This window comes from Lissotriton helveticus, chromosome 8, assembly GCF_964261635.1.
Source record: "Lissotriton helveticus chromosome 8, aLisHel1.1, whole genome shotgun sequence".
Classification (NCBI taxonomy): Eukaryota; Metazoa; Chordata; class Amphibia; order Caudata; family Salamandridae; genus Lissotriton; species Lissotriton helveticus.
Window position 1 is genome coordinate 1,728,206,893 of NC_136069.1, and position 19,411 is coordinate 1,728,226,303.

The following is a 19,411-nucleotide window of genomic DNA, read 5'->3' on the forward strand; positions in this document are numbered from 1 at the left end:
CACTGTCCCGTTTGCCTCATGTGATGAGCACCATCCCATATGTCTCATGTCATTGTCAGCACCAAAAATCAGAAATATTCCTCTCTTCACCTCCTTGGCTTTGGTTCTGCTTCAGCTGCCACCGCCCGCTCTGTCTGTCATCCACTCTCTATGATCAGTCAGTCTGTCATTCTCAGCTCTCTCGTCCTCATCTCTGGCTCCTTGTCACTTCTCTCTGATCCAGACACTCCCGAGAACCTGTCCTTCTCCCACCTGCCAGTGTGCGTCTTGACTGCTCAATTCACTAGTCTCGAGTATCCAGTATCAGAGCAGTCGTACCCGAGACACTGACTGCCCACGCCCCAGAGAACGCTAACCACTGACCAACCATGACCCAGAGAACGCCAACCACTGACCGACCATGACCCAGAGAACTCTAACCACTGACCCACCATGACCCAGAGAACTCTAACCACTGACCCACCATGACCCAGAGAACGCCAACCACTGACCGACCATGACCCAGAGAACGCCAACCACTGACCGACCATGACCCAGAGAACTCTAACCACTGACCCACCATGACCCAGAGAACTCTAACCACTGACCCACCATGACCCAGAGAACGCTAACCACTGACCCACCATGACCCAGAGAACGCCAACCACTGACCGACCATGACCCAGAGAACGCTAACCACTGACTGCCCACACCCCAGAGAACACCAACCACTGACTGCCCGTGCCCCAGAGAACGCTAACCACTGACTGCCCACGTCCCAGAGAACGCCAATCACTGACCCACCATGACCCAGAGAACGCTAACCACTGACCCACCATAACCCAGAGAACGCTAACCACTGACTGCCCACACCCCAGAGAACTCTAACCACTGACCCACCATGACCCATAGAACGCTAACCACTGAGCCACCGTGACCCAGAGAACGCTAACCACTGACTGCCCACGCCCCAGAGAACGCTAACCACTGACCAACCATGACCCAGAGAACGCTAACCACTGACCCACCATGACCCAGAGAACTCTAACCACTGACCCACCATGACCCAGAAAACGCTAACCACTGACCCACCATGACCCAGAGAACGCCAACCACTGACCGACCATGACCCAGAGAACGCTAACCACTGACTGCGCACGCCCCAGAGAACGCTAACCACTGACCGACCATGACCCAGAGAACGCTAACCACTGACTGCCCACACCCCAGAGAACACCAACCACTGACCCACCATGACCCAGAGAACGCTAACCACTGCCCACCATGACCCAGAGAACGCTAACCACTGACCGACCATGACCCAGAGAACGCTAACCACTGACGGCCCACCCCCAAGAGAACGCCAACCAATGACCCACCATGACCCAGAGAACGCTAACCACTGACTGCCCACACCCCGGAGAACACTAACCACTGACCGACCATGACCCAGAGAACGCTAACCACTGACCGACCATGACCCAGAGAACGCTAACCACTGACCGACCATGACCCAGAGAACGCTAACCACTGACTGCCCGTGCCCCAGAGAACGCTAACCACTGACCCACCATGACCCAGAGAACGCCAACCACTGACCACCACGCCCCAGAGAACGCTAACCACTGACCGACCATGACCCAGAGAACGCTAACCACTGACCGACCATGACCCAGAGAACGCCAACCACTGACCCACCATGACCCAGAGAACGCCAACCACTGACCACCATGACCCAGAGAACGCTAACCACTGACCCACCATGACCCAGAGAACGCTAACCACTGCCCACCATGACCCAGAGAACGCTAACCACTGACTGCCCACGCCCCGTAGAACACTAACCACTGACCCACCATGACCCAGAGAACTCTAACCACTGACTGCCCACGCCCCGTAGAACACTAACCACTGACCCACCATGACCCAGAGAACTCTAACCACTGACCCACCATGACCCAGAGAACGCTAACCACTGACCAACCATGACCCAGAGAACGCCAACCACTGACCGACCATGACCCAGAGAACGCCAACCACTGACCGACCATGACCCAGAGAACGCTAACCACTGACCGACCATGACCCAGAGAACGCTAACCACTGACCCACCATGACCCAGAGAACGCTAACCACTGACCGACCATAACCCAGAGAACGCTAACCACTGACTGCCCACGCCCCAGAGAACACCAACCACTGACCCACCATGACCCAGAGAACGCTAACCACTGACCCACCATGACCCAGAGAACGCTAACCACTGACGGCCCACCCCCAAGAGAACGCTAACCACTGACAGCCCATGACCCAGAGAACGCTAACCACTGACCCACCATGACCCAGAGAACACTAACCACTGACCCACCATGATCCAGAGAACGCTAACCACTGACCCACCATGACCCAGAGAACGCTAACCACTGACTGCCCACGCCCCAGCGAACGCTAACCACTGACTGCCCACGCCCCAGAGAACGCTAACCACTGACCCACCATGACCCAGAGAACGCCAACCACTGACTGCCCACGCCCCAGAGAACACTAACCACTGACCCACCATGACCCAGAGAACACTAACCACTGACTGCCCACGCCCCAGAGAACACTAACCTCTGACTACCCACCTCCTAGAGAACTCTAACCACTGACCCACCATGACCCAGAGAACGCTAACCACTGACCCACCATGACCCAGAGAATGCTAACCACTGACCCACCATGACCCAGAGAACGCTAACCACTGACTGCCCACTCCCCAGAGAACACTAACCACTGACCCACCATGACCCAGAGAACACTAACCACTGACTGCCCACGCCCCAGAGAACGCTAACCACTGACCCACCATGACCCAGAGAACACTAACCACTGACTGCCCACGCCCCAGAGAACACTAACCACTGACTACCCACCTCCTAGAGAACTCTAACCACTGACCCACCATGACCCAGAGAACGCTAACCACTGACCCACCCTGACCCAGAGAATGCTAACCACTGACCCACCATGACCCAGAGAACGCTAACCACTGACTGCCCACGCCCCAGAGAACACTAACCACTGACCCACCATGACCCAGAGAACGCTAACCACTGCCCACCATGACCCAGAGAACGCTAACCACTGACTGCCCACGCCCCAGAGAACGCCAACCACTGACCCACCATGACCCAGAGAACGCTAACCACTGACCCACCATGACCCAGAGAACGCTAACCACTGACCCACCATGACCCAGAGAACGCTAACCACTGACTGCCCACGCCCCAGAGAACACTAACCACTGACCGACCATGACTCAGAGAACGCTAACCACTGCCCACCATGACCCAGAGAACGCTAACCACTGCCCACCATGACCCAGAGAACGCTAACCACTGCCCACCATGACCCAGAGAACGCTAACCACTGACTGCCCACGCCCCGTAGAACACTAACCACTGACCCACCATGACCCAGAGAACGCTAACCACTGACTGCCCACGCCCCAGAGAACGCCAACCACTGACCCACCATGACCCAGAGAACACTAACCACTGACCGACCACGCCCCAGAGAACGCTAACCACTGACCCACCATGACCCAGAGAACGCTAACCACTGACTGCCCACGCCCCAGAGAACGCCAACCACTGACCGACCATGACCCAGAGAACGCTAACCACTGACTGCCCACACCCAAGAGAACACTAACCACTGACCCACCATGACCCAGAGAACGCTAACCACTGACCCACCATGACCCAGAGAACGCCAACCACTGACTGCCCGCGCCCCAGAGAACGCCAACCACTGACTGCTCCCGCCCCAGAGAACACTAACCACTGACCCACCATGCCCCAGAGAACACTAACCACTGACCCACCATGACCCAGAGAACGCTAACCACTGACCCACCATGACCCAGAGAACACTAACCACTGACCCACCATGACCCAGAGAACGCTAACCACTGACCCACCATGACCCAGAGAACGCTAACCACTGACCCACCATGACCCAGAGAATGCTAACCACTGACTGCCCACGCCCCAGCGAACGCTAACCACTGACTGCCCATGCCCCAGAGAACGCCAACCACTGACCCACCATAACCCAGAGAACGCTAACCACTGACTGACCATGACCCAGAGAACGCCAACTACTGACCCACCATGACCCAGAGAACGCTAACCACTGACCCACCATGACCCAGAGAACGCTAACCACTGACCCACCATGACCAAGAGAACGCTAACCACTGACTGCCCACCTCCTAGAGAACTCTAACCACTGACCCACCATGACCCAGAGAACGCTAACCACTGACCCACCATGACCCAGAGAACGCTAACCACTGACCCACCATGACCCAGAGAACGCCAACCACTGACCCACCATGACCCAGAGAACGCTAACCACTGACCCACCATGACCCAGAGAACGCTAACCACTGACTGCCCACCTCCTAGAGAACTCTAACCACTGACCCACCATGACCCAGAGAACGCTAACCACTGACCCACCATGACCCAGAGAACGCTAACCACTGACCCACCATGACCCAGAGAACGCCAACCACTGACCCACCATGACCCAGAGAACGCTAACCACTGACCCACCATGACCCAGAGAACGCTAACCACTGACCCACCATGACCCAGAGAATGCTAACCACTGACCCACCATGACCCAGAGAACGCTAACCACTGACCCACCATGACCCAGAGAATACTAACCACTGACTGCCCACGCCCCAGCGAACGCTAACCACTGACTGCCCATGCCCCAGAGAACGCCAACCACTGACCCTCCATAACCCAGAGAACGCTAACCACTGACCCACCATGACCCAGAGAATGCTAACCACTGACTGCCCACGCCCCAGCAAACGCTAACCACTGACTGCCCATGCCCCAGAGAACGCCAACCACTGACCCTCCATAACCCAGAGAACGCTAACCACTGACTGACCATGACCCAGAGAACGCCAACTACTGACCCACCATGACCCAGAGAACGCTAACCACTGACCCACCATGACCCAGAGAACGCTAACCACTGACCTACCATGACCCAGAGAATGCTAACCACTGACGGCCCACCCCCAAGAGAACGCCAACCAATGACCCACCATGACCCAGAGAACGCTAACCACTGACCCACCATAACCCAGAGAACGCTAACCACTGACTGACCATGACCCAGAGAACGCCAACTACTGACCCACCATGACCCAGAGAACGCTAACCACTGACCCACCATGACCCAGAGAACGCTAACCACTGACCTACCATGACCCAGAGAATGCTAACCACTGACGGCCCACCCCCAAGAGAACGCCAACCAATGACCCACCCTGATCCAGAGAACGCTAACCACTGACTGCCCACACCCCGGAGAACACTAACCACTGACCGACCATGACCCAGAGAACGCTAACCACTGCCCACCATGACCCAGAGAACGCTAACCACTGACTGCCCACGCCCCAGAGAACACTAACCACTGACCCACCATGACCCAGAGAACGCTAACCACTGACTGCCCACCTCCTAGAGAACTCTAACCACTGACCCACCATGACCCAGAGAACGCTAACCACTGACCCACCATGACCCAGAGAACGCTAACCACTGACCCACCATGACCCAGAGAACGCTAACCACTGACCCACCATGACCCAGAGAACGCTAACCACTGACCGACCACGCCCCAGAGAACGCTAACAACTGACCGACCATGACCCAGAGAAGGCTAACCACTGACCCACCATGACCCAGCGAACGCTAACCACTGACCCACCATGACCCAGCGAACGCCAACCACTGACTGCCCACGCCCCAGAGAACAAGGCGCACAGACTTGTTGTGAGACTTATTATCAATCATATTGAATTGAATGTGTTCTCTTTATTTCTTGTTTTGGTTGGCCTAGGACTGGTTACTTTCAAACAGGAAGACTTCCTAATGTCCAATGATTATTCAAGTTCATCTGTCAGCCTTAAGAAGGAGTCTCCGGAGTCCCAGAGCCGTGAAGGGCAGGAGTCACAAGCTCATGATCCCAAAGACTTGAAGAAGCATTGGTGGTCCAACGAGGAGGAGGGGCACGCCTGGGACCGACTGGATCCTTCAGACACTGGGCATGTGAAAACCTTCATCACAGGTGAGCAAGGGGGTCACCCTGCTTCTCTGTCAGTCTCTGGCGCTGCAAAGAATCCCTTGTACTTCACGTCACCACCACCTTCCCATGAGTCTCAGATCATCCGCTCCCATCTCAGCATCAGCAGTCAGGGATTTTCGTCTGCTTATCTCTTTTAGGTCTCGCGTAGTGTGGCAGCGCATGCTCTGCTCGACTTGCGAGATTGATTGTTAACAAGGACTTTCAGAAGAGGGCTTTAAGCCCCGCCCCTCATTTCCATTGGCTGGCATCACCGTTTATGCTCAACGGTGGCCTGTCATTGAAAATGAGGGTTTTTGGTTGATGCCCTTTCGCCTCCGAGACGGACTCGGTGGCCCGCTTTGCTGCTGTTGCAAAGCAGTTTCTTATCTTCATGGGGCCATGTGTTTCTAAAAACACATAGCCCCATAAAGACAAGAGATCTCCTGCCTGCAGTCGGACATGCTCAGAGCACGCCAAGCTTGATATTCATGGTGGCGCGCATTTCTCCCTGATGACTTGAACTTTAGTAATGGAACCCCGCACCATTTACATAGCGCGGCTCAACTAAATCCTTTCTTGATTTTTTGTTCATTACATTATTTTCCAAAGTGCATTTGGCGGACACGCAACTTTCTTATACAGTGCGCCGCCAAAATCTTTTTCTTTAAAAATGTATATTTTTTTATTAAGTGCGGCACGCTAAGCTTCATATATATGGCGGTCGCACACCTTTCTCCCACTGCGGACTTAGCCACAGCTTTTCCCTTCTGCCCAAACACCGCCTCCTTCACTTCTGCCCCGTCCTCGTCTGAGACAAAGGTGGGGATATCGAGAAAGTGAAGCTGCCGAAAGATAAAAACATAACCAGCCTGGAACGCTGCCTGTTCAGCCAGAAAAAAAACATTAGCAGCAGGTCCCCTAGCGAGCCATGATGCCCTCCCAGCAACCATGTGATTGTTGTTGTTTACAGTGTTGCTGGGAGGGACGCCGCTGACATTGGGTGAAATCATGGAGGGCAGCAGCAGACCGGCGTCAGCCAGGCTAGCTCTAGGGCTCTTCTTGCCGCGGTGTTGCAGTAGTAGCAGCTGAGACCCCGCTGGCCTGGCTTTGTGAGCTTTGAGCCTGACTTATCTAGCCGGCCTGCAAAAGTCCATGGAGACGAGAAAGCACAGTTATCTGGGGTTGGCAGGTGAGTGTTGCTGATTTGTGGCAACTTAAACTGCTGCCATCCCCAGTCAGTGACCTGTTTCATTTTGAGTCCTGAGGCTCTCAGAGGTCGCCCCCGGGTCGCCACTATGGCTGCATTATCTAATCACAACTACTGCTGTAAGTTTCAGCCCAGGCCCGCCTCATTGGCATCCCGTGACGTCCCCAGCAATAATCACACAGCAATAATCACACAGCAGGGTCCATGTGATTTGCATACAGAAGTCGTCACTGTTTGAGTGTGGCAGTGAGCATCAGTGGTTTCTTCACGCGCTGCTGTATGTGCTGCAAGAATCGTCTGCCGCTCACCGGTCTGAGAGTATTATTCATGGCTGACATGCAGTTCTTCTTGATTTATGTATTAATTCTTAGAGTTTCTTGTTGCTCAAATGGGTGTAATTTCTGATACTTATGTGTTTCCCTCGTCTTCATTTTGATCGGTAGAAAGTGTCACTCATAGTCATTGAATATCACTCGTAATTACACTGAATTTGTTTTAAATGTCACACATATCAACCTGAAACCTTGCCAGCTATGCATAACTATCATTTTATTTTCTCCTAACTTTCACTGGTTCCATAGTTGTGACAACATCGCAGCCTGCAGGCTGCATGGGGGGCGCAGATCCAGCATCTGCAATGCAGTAGGTCTCGCATTCGCAAGAGTTTAAGCTACTGGCATTGTACATAGCAATGCCTTTAATTTATCTGTTTAAAAAAAATCAACATATAGAAAAGTCATTGCCATTTACAATGCCAATAGTTGAAACCCTTGCACATGCGAGACCTATTGCATTGCACATGCTTGTTCCCTTTTGTGCTGTCGTGGTTTTCTCCATATAATTCAGTCTCTGCTGCACCATCTGCCCTCACTCCGGTCCAGACGCTGTGTCATCATCCGCCCTTTCATTAGTCCAGACGCTGTCTCATCATCCGCCCTCTCATTAGTCCAGACGCTGTCTCATCATCTGCCCTCTCATTAGTCCAGACGCTGTCCCATCATCTGCCGTCTCATTAGTCCAGGCACTGTCATCATCAGCCCTCTCATTAGTCCAGGCGCTGTGTCATCATCTGCCCTTGCTTGAATCCAGTGGCAAAGTGAGCAAGGGACTCACGTCTGAGCATACCCTGCCACACTTGTGGCGGCCAAAAGCGGTACAAAAGGGGGTGGTGATGGAAGGAGCATCTGAATCAATCAAACACTCACACCCAGTCAAAAGATCTGGGTTTAATCCATCACCGTTCTTTAGCCCACTCTGCCACCCCAGTTCAGACATGGCTATATGCAAATCAGTCTGACCCTGTGCCTCATGGGAACAGTCCAGCCCGAACTGCCAAGCCATGTCTTCCCTGGACCGGAAACAAGCTTCCGAGGACCGGTTTCTGGCATTCCAGCGGTCTTCAGCCCGGCTTGCTTGAATCCAGTGGCAAAGTGAGCAAGGGACTGTCGTCTGAGCATACCCTGCCACACTTATGGCGGCCAAAAGCGGTACAAAAGGGGGTGGTGATGGACGGAGCATCTGAATCAATCAAACACTCACACCCAGTCAAAAGATCTGGGTTTAATCCATCACCGTTCTTTAGCCCACGCTGCCACCCCAGTTCAGACATGGCTATATGCAAATCAGTCTGACCCTGTGCCTCATGGGAACAGTCCAGCCTGAATGGTCGTGGGGGAGTTTTTAGGTACTGTCTTAGTGGGGTGTTGGGATTTTCTGTGTTAAAATTAATGTTTGTTATAAATCAAACAGGTGAAAATTGACTTTCTCTGTTTTTTCAGGAGTGGACCCTTTCAGACCTGAGGGTGACAGGGTGTCACATGAAGGACAAATCTCAACTGTGGAAGTGAAGCTGGAGCACAAGGATTCTCCAATAATCCTTGGCGGACCCCATAATCCGCTTCATATTGTTTGCCAAGACTTTGGCAAGAGCTGGCAGCCCGGCGAAGAGGACGAGGGGCCTCGCACCGTTAACCATGATACGACAGGTGAGGGACTTGTCAACAATTGTCTTTCATTTGTGGGGCAGCACTATTCTGTTTATGTCTCAAGCCGTGAAATTGGTCATTTTGCCAATGATCCTAAGTGTCGCCTGTTTGGTAAACCTGCACCCACTGGTGCTCCCCCTCGGCAGGTGGCTAGTGTAACTTTTGGGGAGGAGGTAGAAGACCAAGGTGGGTGGGAGCGAGTTCAGATGACCCTAGTCTCCTTAGGAGACAGTGAGATGGTCCCCGAGAATCCACTGCCCCCAATACTCAGAAGTATGGGCAGTGGGTGACCGTCAATGGCCAAAGGGTGGAGGCTCTTAGAGATACAGGAGCCAGTGTGACTGCTGTCAAGCAGCACCTGGTGTCTCAAGAGCAGGTTGTCCCCCATGCATTCTGCCGTGTTGTCAATGCTGACAACACAGATTCGTTGTCCTATGGCTCAGGTACCCTTTGAGTGGGGGGGTCTCTGGTACTCTTCCAGTGGCTGTGAGAACTGCCATGCCTGTAGACTGTTTGCTAGGGAACGACCTCAAGAGGTCCTGGAGCCTGAGGGAGAGGCCCAGGAACCGGCCTTCGAGAGAAGGCATGGGGAGCGCTGGAAACCGGCCCCTGAAGTTCCCACGGCCCAGGAGGAAGCAGACCTTGAGGTGGATGCCCTGGAGCCTACAGGGGAACAGATTGCTGAACTGGGGGACCTGCCTGAGCTGCTGACCCATTGGCAGCAGGAAGGAGGCCCACCAGGGAGGAATTCTGCAGGGAGCAGAAAGATTTTCCTGCTCTCATTGGTCTGCGGCAGCAGGCTGCAGACCAGGCCAACGGTAATCTGTCTGGGTCACATTTCATTTATTGGGAGAATAACCTCCTGTATTCAGAGCCTAAGGTTGCTGAACCTGGGTCAGCCCGTGTGCTGGTGGTACCCCAGAGTTTCAGAGCCTTCCTACTGGGGCTGGCTCACGATGTGCCATTGGCAGGACATTTGGGGCAAGACAAGACCTTTTAAAGGCTTGTCACCCACTTTCATTGGCCCTAAATGCGTAGGAGCTCAGAGAAGTGTGGCTCAATGGTTAGAGCGGCAGACCCTGATGCAGAGGTCTTGCCCGGGACTCTTGGACTCAATTTCCCCGGACCTGATAATTCTTGCCTCGGTGCCTAGTCTAATCATGGGTCCCACTCTGTGACTCTGTGCAATAGCTTGCTTAATCTCCACAATGGCCCCAGCAGCGCTTGGATGCCTGGCTTCACCTTGGGGGTGCCCAGGAGTGGACATTTCACAGGAAAGCCAGGATGGGTTCCACAGCGGTATGAATACAGCGCTACGAGGCCTGCGGGTAGAAGTGCGCTATATAAATACAATACTTTTACATTTACATGCTCATTGTAGGACCTGCCAGACTAACCAGGCAAGTGAGAAGAGTGGGAGGAAGCAGAAGGCTCCCCTCCAGCCATTTCCTGTAGTCAGTACCCCATTCCAGCGAGTGGGGATTGACATTGTGGGGCCAGTGGACCCCAGGACAGCCATGGGCAACAGGTTTATCCTGGTGGATCATGCCACCCGGTATCCTAAAACCATCCCTCTGAGGACAGTGACTCCCCCTGTGGTGGGACGGGCACTGATGGGAATTTTCTCCAGAGTAGGATTCCCTCTATAGGTGGTGTCTGACCGGGGTACCAATTTCATATCCAAGTTTATGAAATCCCTATGGCAAGAGTGTGGTGTAACCTACAAGTTCACCACCCCTTACCACCCCCAAGGAAATGGGTTGGTTGAGAGATTCAACCAAGCTCTTAAGGGCATGATTATGGGTCTGGAAGAACCCATGAGGCGTAAGTGGGACGTCCTCTTGCCATGTCTGCTCTTTGCTTACTGTGAGGTGCCACAGAAGTCTCTAGGATTCAGTCCCTTTGAGCTCCTGCATGGCCACCCAGTAAGAGGACCTCTAAGTCTGGTCACGGAAGGCTGCGTGCAATCTCCCAGGAAACCTCCCCAGAATGTATATAGCTACATGCTGGCCTCCAGGAACCAGAAAAGGCGTTTAAGGAAACTTGCTGAGGCAAACCTGGAAGCCAGCCAGGAGGAGATGAAGCGGTGGTACAACCAGAATGCCACTCTGGTAGAGCTTCAGCCTGGACAGAAGGTGTGGGTCTTGGCCCCAGTGAAGCCTTGTGCACTCCAGGATTTGTGGACAGGCCCCTTTGAGGTTGTGGAGGTCAAGAGTCCAGTTACCTACTTGGTGGACTTGCAATCTCCCAGGAACCCCTTGAGGGGCCTGCATGTCAACTGCCTGACGCCCCACTTAGAAAGGTCTGAAGTGGGCATGCTCTTGGCAACAGATGATGGAATGGAGGAGGAGACTGAGCCTCTTCCTGACCTCCTGGTAGCCACAGAGTGAGATGGGTCAGTGGATGGAGTTAGCTCCAGTGGCCTCGTTCCCAGGCGCCACCTACGTTTATTGACAGCGCTGAACCCATCGTACCGGTATCGCAGGACGTTGGGTCCGGTGCCGAACAGACCCAGACAACCTGAATCGGAAAAGAAGACCTATTTCACTGAAGGGGCCACTGAAGAATATGAATGGAGGGGATCTGAGGATTCCTATGACTACTCCGACCCTTTAGCAGAGCTCATGGCTGATGACACATGGCACGAGGATTTGGCTGACACCAGTGGCCTGGACACCTCACCAGACATTGGCCTCCTCTCTCCTCCCATAGTGGCACCAGGGGAAGGCGCTTCTTTCACAGTGGTGGTCCAAAGGGCGGCTGAGGTCCTAGACCTGATGTTGCCCATATAGCAGTCCAGACTAACGTCTGGACAGAGGTGCTTCAGCCCAGTGTAGCCTATTCAGGACTCTTAACTACCCTATAATGAAAACCTCACCGATGTGCTGCTCGGGTACTGGGCCAAGCCCTGCCTCGGGGCACTTCTGTGCACACACCCATTGGTCGCCACCATTGCTCTGCTCCTGGTGATCTAGCCTTTCTCTCTCAGTCCCCACCTGAGAACCGGGTGGGCCTGGCCTCATCCTCACATAGAATGCAAGAGGCTGGATCCCACCAGTTAGAGAACTTTCTCTTCCACCAGCCTGGCACTCTGGTCCGTGAACACCACAGGCTGATTGGGCCGTTATTTCCACATAGTGTGGGATACAGTTATGCAAGTGCCAGCCTTGGTCCCGGATGAGGCCCGGGCCATACTCTCCCAAGCTATTGCTGACAAAAGAGACGCAGTAAAGTTCACAGTAAGATGTGGGTTTGAAACGATTGACTCGGTGGGCCGATCCGTGGCTTCAACAGTGGCGCTTCGACTCCATGCCTGGCTGAGAAATACTGGCCTTTTGGGGGATGTCCAGGCCTCCCTTATATACATTCCGTTCAATGAGACTTACCTTTTCGGCGACCAGGCAGATTCAGCTCTGAAAAGAATGAAGAACAGTAAGACCACAGCTCGGTCTTTGGGGCTCACTAGGGCTCCATGATAGCTGCGCTCTGCCTTCCGCTCCCCCGCCTCTACAGCAGGTTGCTCCTTTGGGTGGATCTCCTGTTGCAGCAGCAGGGCAGAGTTCTGCACCTGAATCTATCCACTCTCCACCTACATGCATGGAGATTGAGCTGCAACAGTTGAGAGTGTTCGACCCCCCTCCCGAAGTTGTGATGTCATCTTTGCAGCCAGGTGTCCCTCCATGAAAACGATTTACGCCTGCTGATGGGAGAGATTTGTGGTTTGGTGTGTATCCAATACTGTTGATCCTTTGTCTGCACCCTTGTCTGAAGTTCAACTGTTTGTATTATCCCTATCCGGTAAGGCTGTGCTTTGAGCATGTTTAAGGGGTACCTTTCCGCCATTTCTGCCCTCCCGTGGTTGCGGACCAAATTTTCCTGTTCAATCCACCTGTTGTGACTCCTTTCCTTAAACGTTTGCTACACGTTTCCTCCTAGGCCCTTCATTATGCCGCATTGGGGCCTGAATTTAATTCTCAACTTCCTCATGTGCTCACCTTTTTGGCCGATGCACAGCTGCCCTCTAAGATTGGTGACCATCAAATTTCCTTACTTATGGCGATCACACTACAGGAGGGTTAGTGAATTGCCAGCGCTTTCTGTTGACCCCCGTTCCCTCTTCCCAGACAAGCTGATCCCTAGAACCGGAGCATTATTTTTGTCAAAAGTGGTGACACCTTTTCACATCGGGCAGACTATCATGCTGCCTACTCTCTTTGCCCCCGTCATCCTACTAAGGAATTGGATACACTTCATCATCTGAACTAAAAAAAAAAAACACTGTCTTTCTATATTGCTCTCTACAAAGATTTCCAGGTTGATGATCAACTTTTTGTTGATTTTATAACTGCGAAGAAAGGCAAAGCAGTTCACAAAAGAACCATCTCCAAATGGATTATCCTTTGTATGAAAACCTGCTACGCAACAGCTAAAAAGCAGCCACATTAAGGCGTAAGATCTCATTCTACCAGAGCTAAAGCTGCAGTCTCTCGGTTGGCAAGAGGAGTCCCAGTTCTGGATCTGTTGGGCAGTTACTTGGACATCGCTGCACACATTTGGCCAACAATACTGCCTAGAAAGTCAGGTACGGCATAATGGGCACTTTACCCATTCGGTCCCCCGGGACTTCTTAGTGTAACACAGTCCACAGACCGACCTCCTGCAAAAGTGCTTTGGTATCTACTCTAAGTTAAGGAACCTGCAGCTGGAAGTCTCTATCAGATGAACAAGTTACTTACCTTTGGTAACGCCTTATCTGCTTCAGACACTTTCTAGCCTCAGGTTCCTTCCCTCTCATCCTTCCAGCTGGATGTCATTTACAGCCAAAACTATCCTTCAGGACCTCACTTGGGCGCACTCGTCATTTAAAATCCAAGCGATCCTTCAGTACCTCACTTGGGTGCACTCGTCATTTATAATCAAAGCGATCCGTCAGGACCTTGCTTTGGCACACTCGTCATTTACAATCAAAGCGATCCTTCAGGACCTCACTTGGGCGGCACTCGTCATTTACAATCAGAGCGATCCTTCAGGACCTCACTTGGGCGACACTCGTCATTTACAATCAAAGCGATCCTTCAGGACCTCACTTGGGCGACACTCGTCATTTACAATCAAAGCGATCCGTCAGGACCTCACTTTAGCGCACTTGTCATTTACAATAAAAGAGATGCTTCTGGACCTCACCTTGGCGCACTCGTCATTTACAATCAAAGCGATCCTTCAGGACCTCACTTTAGCGCACTTGTCATTTACAATAAAAGAGATGCTTCTGGACCTCACTTGGGCGACACTCGTCATTTACAATCAAAGCGATCCCTCAGGACCTCACTTGGGCGACACTCGTCATTTACAATCAAAGCGATCCCTCAGGACCTCACTTGGGCGGCACTCGTCATTTACAATCAAAGCGATCCTTCAGGACCTCACTTGGGCGACACTCGTCATTTACAATCAAAGCGATCCTTCAGGACCTCACTTGGGCGACACTCGTCATTTACAATCAAAGCGATCCTTCAGGACCTCACTTGGGCGGCACTCGTCATTTACAATCAAAGCGATCCTTCAGGACCTCACTTGGGCGGCACTCGTCATTTACAATCAAAGCGATCCTTCAGGACCTCACTTGGGCGACACTCGTCATTTACAATCAAAGCGATCCTTCAGGGCCTCACTTGGGCGACACTCGTCATTAACAATCAAAGCGATCCTTCAGGACCTCGCTTTGGCACACTCGTCATTTACAATCAAAGCGATCCCTCAGGACCTCACTTGGGCGGCACTCGTCATTTACAATCAAAGCGATCCTTCAGGACCTCACTTGGGCAACACTCGTCATTTACAATCAAAGCGATCCTTCAGGACCTCACTTGGGCGACACTCGTCATTTACAATCAAAGCGATCCTTCAGGACCTCACTTGGGCGGCACCCGTCATTTACAATCAAAGCGATCCTTTAGGACCTCACTTGGGCGACACTCGTCATTTACAATCAAAGCGATCCTTCAGGACCTCACTTGGGCGACACTCGTCATTTACAATCAAAGCTATCCTTCAGGACCTCACTTGGGCGACACTCGTCATTTACAATCAAAGCGATCCGTCAGGACCTCACTTTAGCGCACTTGTCATATACAATGAAAGAGATGCTTCTGGACCTCACCTTGGCGCACTCATCATTTACAATCAAAGCGATCCTTCAGGACCTCACTTTAGCGCACTTGTCATTTACAATAAAAGAGATGCTTCTGGACCTCACTTGGGCGACACTCGTCATTTACAATCAAAGCGATCCTTCAGGACCTCACTTGGGCGGCACTCGTCATTTACAATCAAAGCGATCCTTCAGGACCTCACTTGGGCGACACTCGTCATTTACAATCAAAGCGATCCTTCAGGACCTCACTTGGGCGACACTCGTCATTTACAATCAAAGCGATCCTTCAGGACCTCACTTGGGCGGCACTCGTCATTTACAATCAAAGCGATCCTTCAGGACCTCACTTGGGCGGCACTCGTCATTTACAATCAAAGCGGTCCTTCAGGACCTCACTTGGGCGACACTCGTCATTTACAATCAAAGCGATCCTTCAGGACCTCACTTGGGCGACACTCGTCATTTACTATCAAAGCGATCCTTCAGGACCTCGCTTTGGCACACTCGTCATTTACAATCAAAGCGATCCCTCAGGACCTCACTTGGGCGGCACTCGTCATTTACAATCAAAGCGATCCTTCAGGACCTCACTTGGGCGACACTCGTCATTTACAATCAAAGCGATCCTTCAGGACCTCACTTGGGCGACACTCGTCATTTACAATCAAAGCGATCCTTCAGGACCTCACTTGGGCGGCACTCGTCATTTACAATCAAAGCGATCCTTCAGGACCTCACTTGGGCGACACTCGTCATTTACAATCAAAGCGATCCTTCAGGACCTCACTTGGGCGACACTCGTCATTTACAATCAAAGCGATCTTTCAGGACCTCACTTGGGCGACACTCGTCATTTACAATCAAAGCGATCCGTCAGGACCTCACTTTAGCGCACTTGTCATTTACAATAAAAGAGATGCTTCTGGACCTCACCTTGGCGCACTCGTCATTTACAATCAAAGCGATCCTTCAGGACCTCACTTTGACACACTAGTAATTTCTCCCCAGCTTGTCTCAATGCTTCTGTTACGGAAGAAGTTTGGTCAGTGCACTGGGGTGGCACTTATATTGGCACCGCGCATGTCATTTCGGATGCAGTTATTGCCACCGCACAGAGCCGAATGACACCACCTTCCGGCGTGCAAGGAGATTGCTAAATAAAATTCAAATCCAGTCTGACTCCTGGGGAATAGTCGAAGGTAAGAAATCTGCGACTAGATAGAGCTTCTACCAGATAAGGTGTTACCGAAGGTAAGGAACTTGTTCTTCTCAAAGTTCTTGATCTCATAACAAATGTCTTGATGTTCTCAATTTACTGGTTCTCCATTCTAGTGGAGAGTAGAGCTCAGATGCCTAAAGAAGTTTTGCCAAGTTGGACATTTCCTCATAGATTCCAATGAGGTCCGATGTGTGTCACTAGGTAAGTGAAAAAAAAAGAAGAAAAAGAAAATCCACATTTGTAAAGCGCGAACAATCACCCGTAAGGGTCTCTAGGCGCTGGGGGCCGTTGGGAAGATTAAGCAAGCTATTGCCCAGAGTCACATGGTGCTGAGCAGACTCCTGCCGCCGGTGCCGGGGATCAAACCGTGATCCCCAGATTCCAGTGTCAGTTACCCTGGCCGCGGCGCCACACCTCTCCCAGTGAAACAAAGGCTTTTCCAGAAAGCACACTTTAAATTTGGCAAAAAGCACTGATTGGCTGGTGTCCCTCTTAATGGCTATAGAACTGTCGTTGTGACCCTATTATTACATTTGTGGTGCGTTCAGATTTTGTGTTAAAGCTTGACGGACATTGAGTCAATCATTTGAAAGCTGTTTGTACTGCTTTTTAATCAGGGCTGGATACTTTCAAACCTAACACTGTCACGGTGCCAGAAGGAGAAATCTCAAATGTCAACGTTAAGCTGGAGCCAGCGGAAGCACACAGAAATCCACTTAATATTGGAAGTCAAGAATTTCAGAAGAGATGGTGGTCCGACGAGGAGGATGAGGGACCGGAGTCTTCAGGTGAGTAAGGAACTTTCTCTTCACTCTCTGGACAGGGTGTCTGCCTCATGTTTTCACTGCCATCCCATGTGTCGAATTTCATTAGAACTATTCCACATGCCTCATGTCCTAATCACCATCCCGTGTGCCTCATATCTTTGCCTCCCTCCCATGTATCTCAAGCAGTCAACACCCCCCATTGTTCTCATCTGATCACCACCACCATTGCATGTCTCATGTCATTCGTGCCATCGCATGTGTCTCATGTCATTCGTGCCATCGCATGTGTCTCATGTCATTAGTGCCATCGCATGTGTCTCATGTCATTAGTGCCATCGCATGTGTCTCATGTCATTCGTGCCATCGCATGTGTCTCATGTCATTAGTGCCATCGCATGTGTCTCATGTCATTCGTGCCATCGCATGTGTCTCATGTCGCTAGTACCATAAAGAAAATTCTGTCTCGCACACCGCTGTTTGAGCAAATTCATCTTTGTTAATTCTCTTGTGGAGCTATCCTGGTGTGCGCTTCATCCAAAAAAGCGCCAGAGTTGTAAATCAAAACGAAGACGCTGATATACGAGTACTATCAGTCCCAGGATGCATCACACCATGTCGGTTGGTAACCTTAGTCGTAAACAAATTAGTCCACAATTCATATTTCTGTTCCATATTTTTAATAGTTTATAGTTCGTTTTGTAGATAAGTTCAAAACAAGGTAATTTCAATTTTCAAATGACTGTATAATGCACAATCGCCTTTAAATACAGCATGTAAAATCCCTTGCGCCGAAAGTATATGATAATGTTAACCCAATGCATTTCAAGACGTTAAGGCCCTTCGTCAGGGGTTCATATCTGTAGGTTAAAATCAAATATATTGCCATTAGCATTATTAAGCTTGTATCCACATGTCAAATATACATTGTCAAGTTATTTTCGACGCGCCATGTCGCTAGTGCCATCGCATGTGTCTCATGTCATTAGTGCCATCGAATGTGTCTTGTCGTTAGTGCCACCGCATGTGTCTCATGTCATTAGTGCCATCAAATGTGTCTCGTTGTTAGTGCCATCGCATGTTTCTCATGTTATTAGTGCCATCGAATGTGTTTCATGTCATTCGTGCCATCGCATGTTTCTCATGTCATTAGTGCCATTGCATGTATCTCATTTCATTTGTGACATCGAATGTGTCTCGTCATTAGTGCCATCGCATGTATCTCATTTCATTTGTGACATCGAATGTGTCTCGTCATTAGTGCCATTGCATGTGTCTCGTCGTTAGTGCCATCGAATGTGTCTCGTCATTAGTGCCATCGAATGTGTTTCTTGTCAATAGTGCCATCGCATGTCTCATGTCATTAGTGCCATCGAATGTTTCTCATGTCAATAGTGCCATCGCATGTGTCTCATGTCATTAGTGCCATTGCATGTGTCTCATGCCATTGTGTGTTGCATGTCATCGCCTTCCCCAGACCCCCATAGTCATCATCCCACGTGTGTCTTATATTATCAACACTGCCCCGTGTTGTAAGGCATCACCCCTCTCATGTATCACATCTCATCACCACCACTCCTCATCTATCACCACCCTGTGTCTCATCACCACCACGTCCCATCTATCACCAACCCATGTGTCTCATCACCACCACGTCTCATCTATCACCACCCCATGTGTCTCATCAACACCACATCTCATCTAAAATGTACATGTAAATGTAAATGTAAATCCAGTATTTGTAAAACGCACAGATACCTATGAGTGTCCCAGCGCTGGGGGCCGTTGGGAAGATTAAGCAAGCTATTGCCCAGAGTCACATGGTGCTGGGTAGACTCCTGCCGCCGGTGCCGGGGATCGAACCGTGATCCCCAGCGTCCGGCCCTGGCCGGTGTGCCACACCTCTTCCCCTCTACCTCCTCTTCTATCCCACCTCATGTGCCTCACCACCACGTCTCA

General features: G+C 51.5%; 1 protein-coding gene across 1 annotated transcript in view; it reads left to right on the top strand.

Annotated features, from left to right (window-relative positions):
* The window catches only part of LOC144773667 (uncharacterized), a 165,373-nt gene that overhangs the window by 100,157 nt on the left and 45,805 nt on the right, over positions 1-19,411 (top strand). The window contains exons 5-6 of the mRNA XM_078658814.1: positions 5,899-6,126; positions 9,109-9,315. Coding sequence (XP_078514940.1) covers positions 5,899-6,126; positions 9,109-9,315 — 435 coding nt within the window. The remainder of the gene's footprint in view (positions 1-5,898; positions 6,127-9,108; positions 9,316-19,411) is intronic.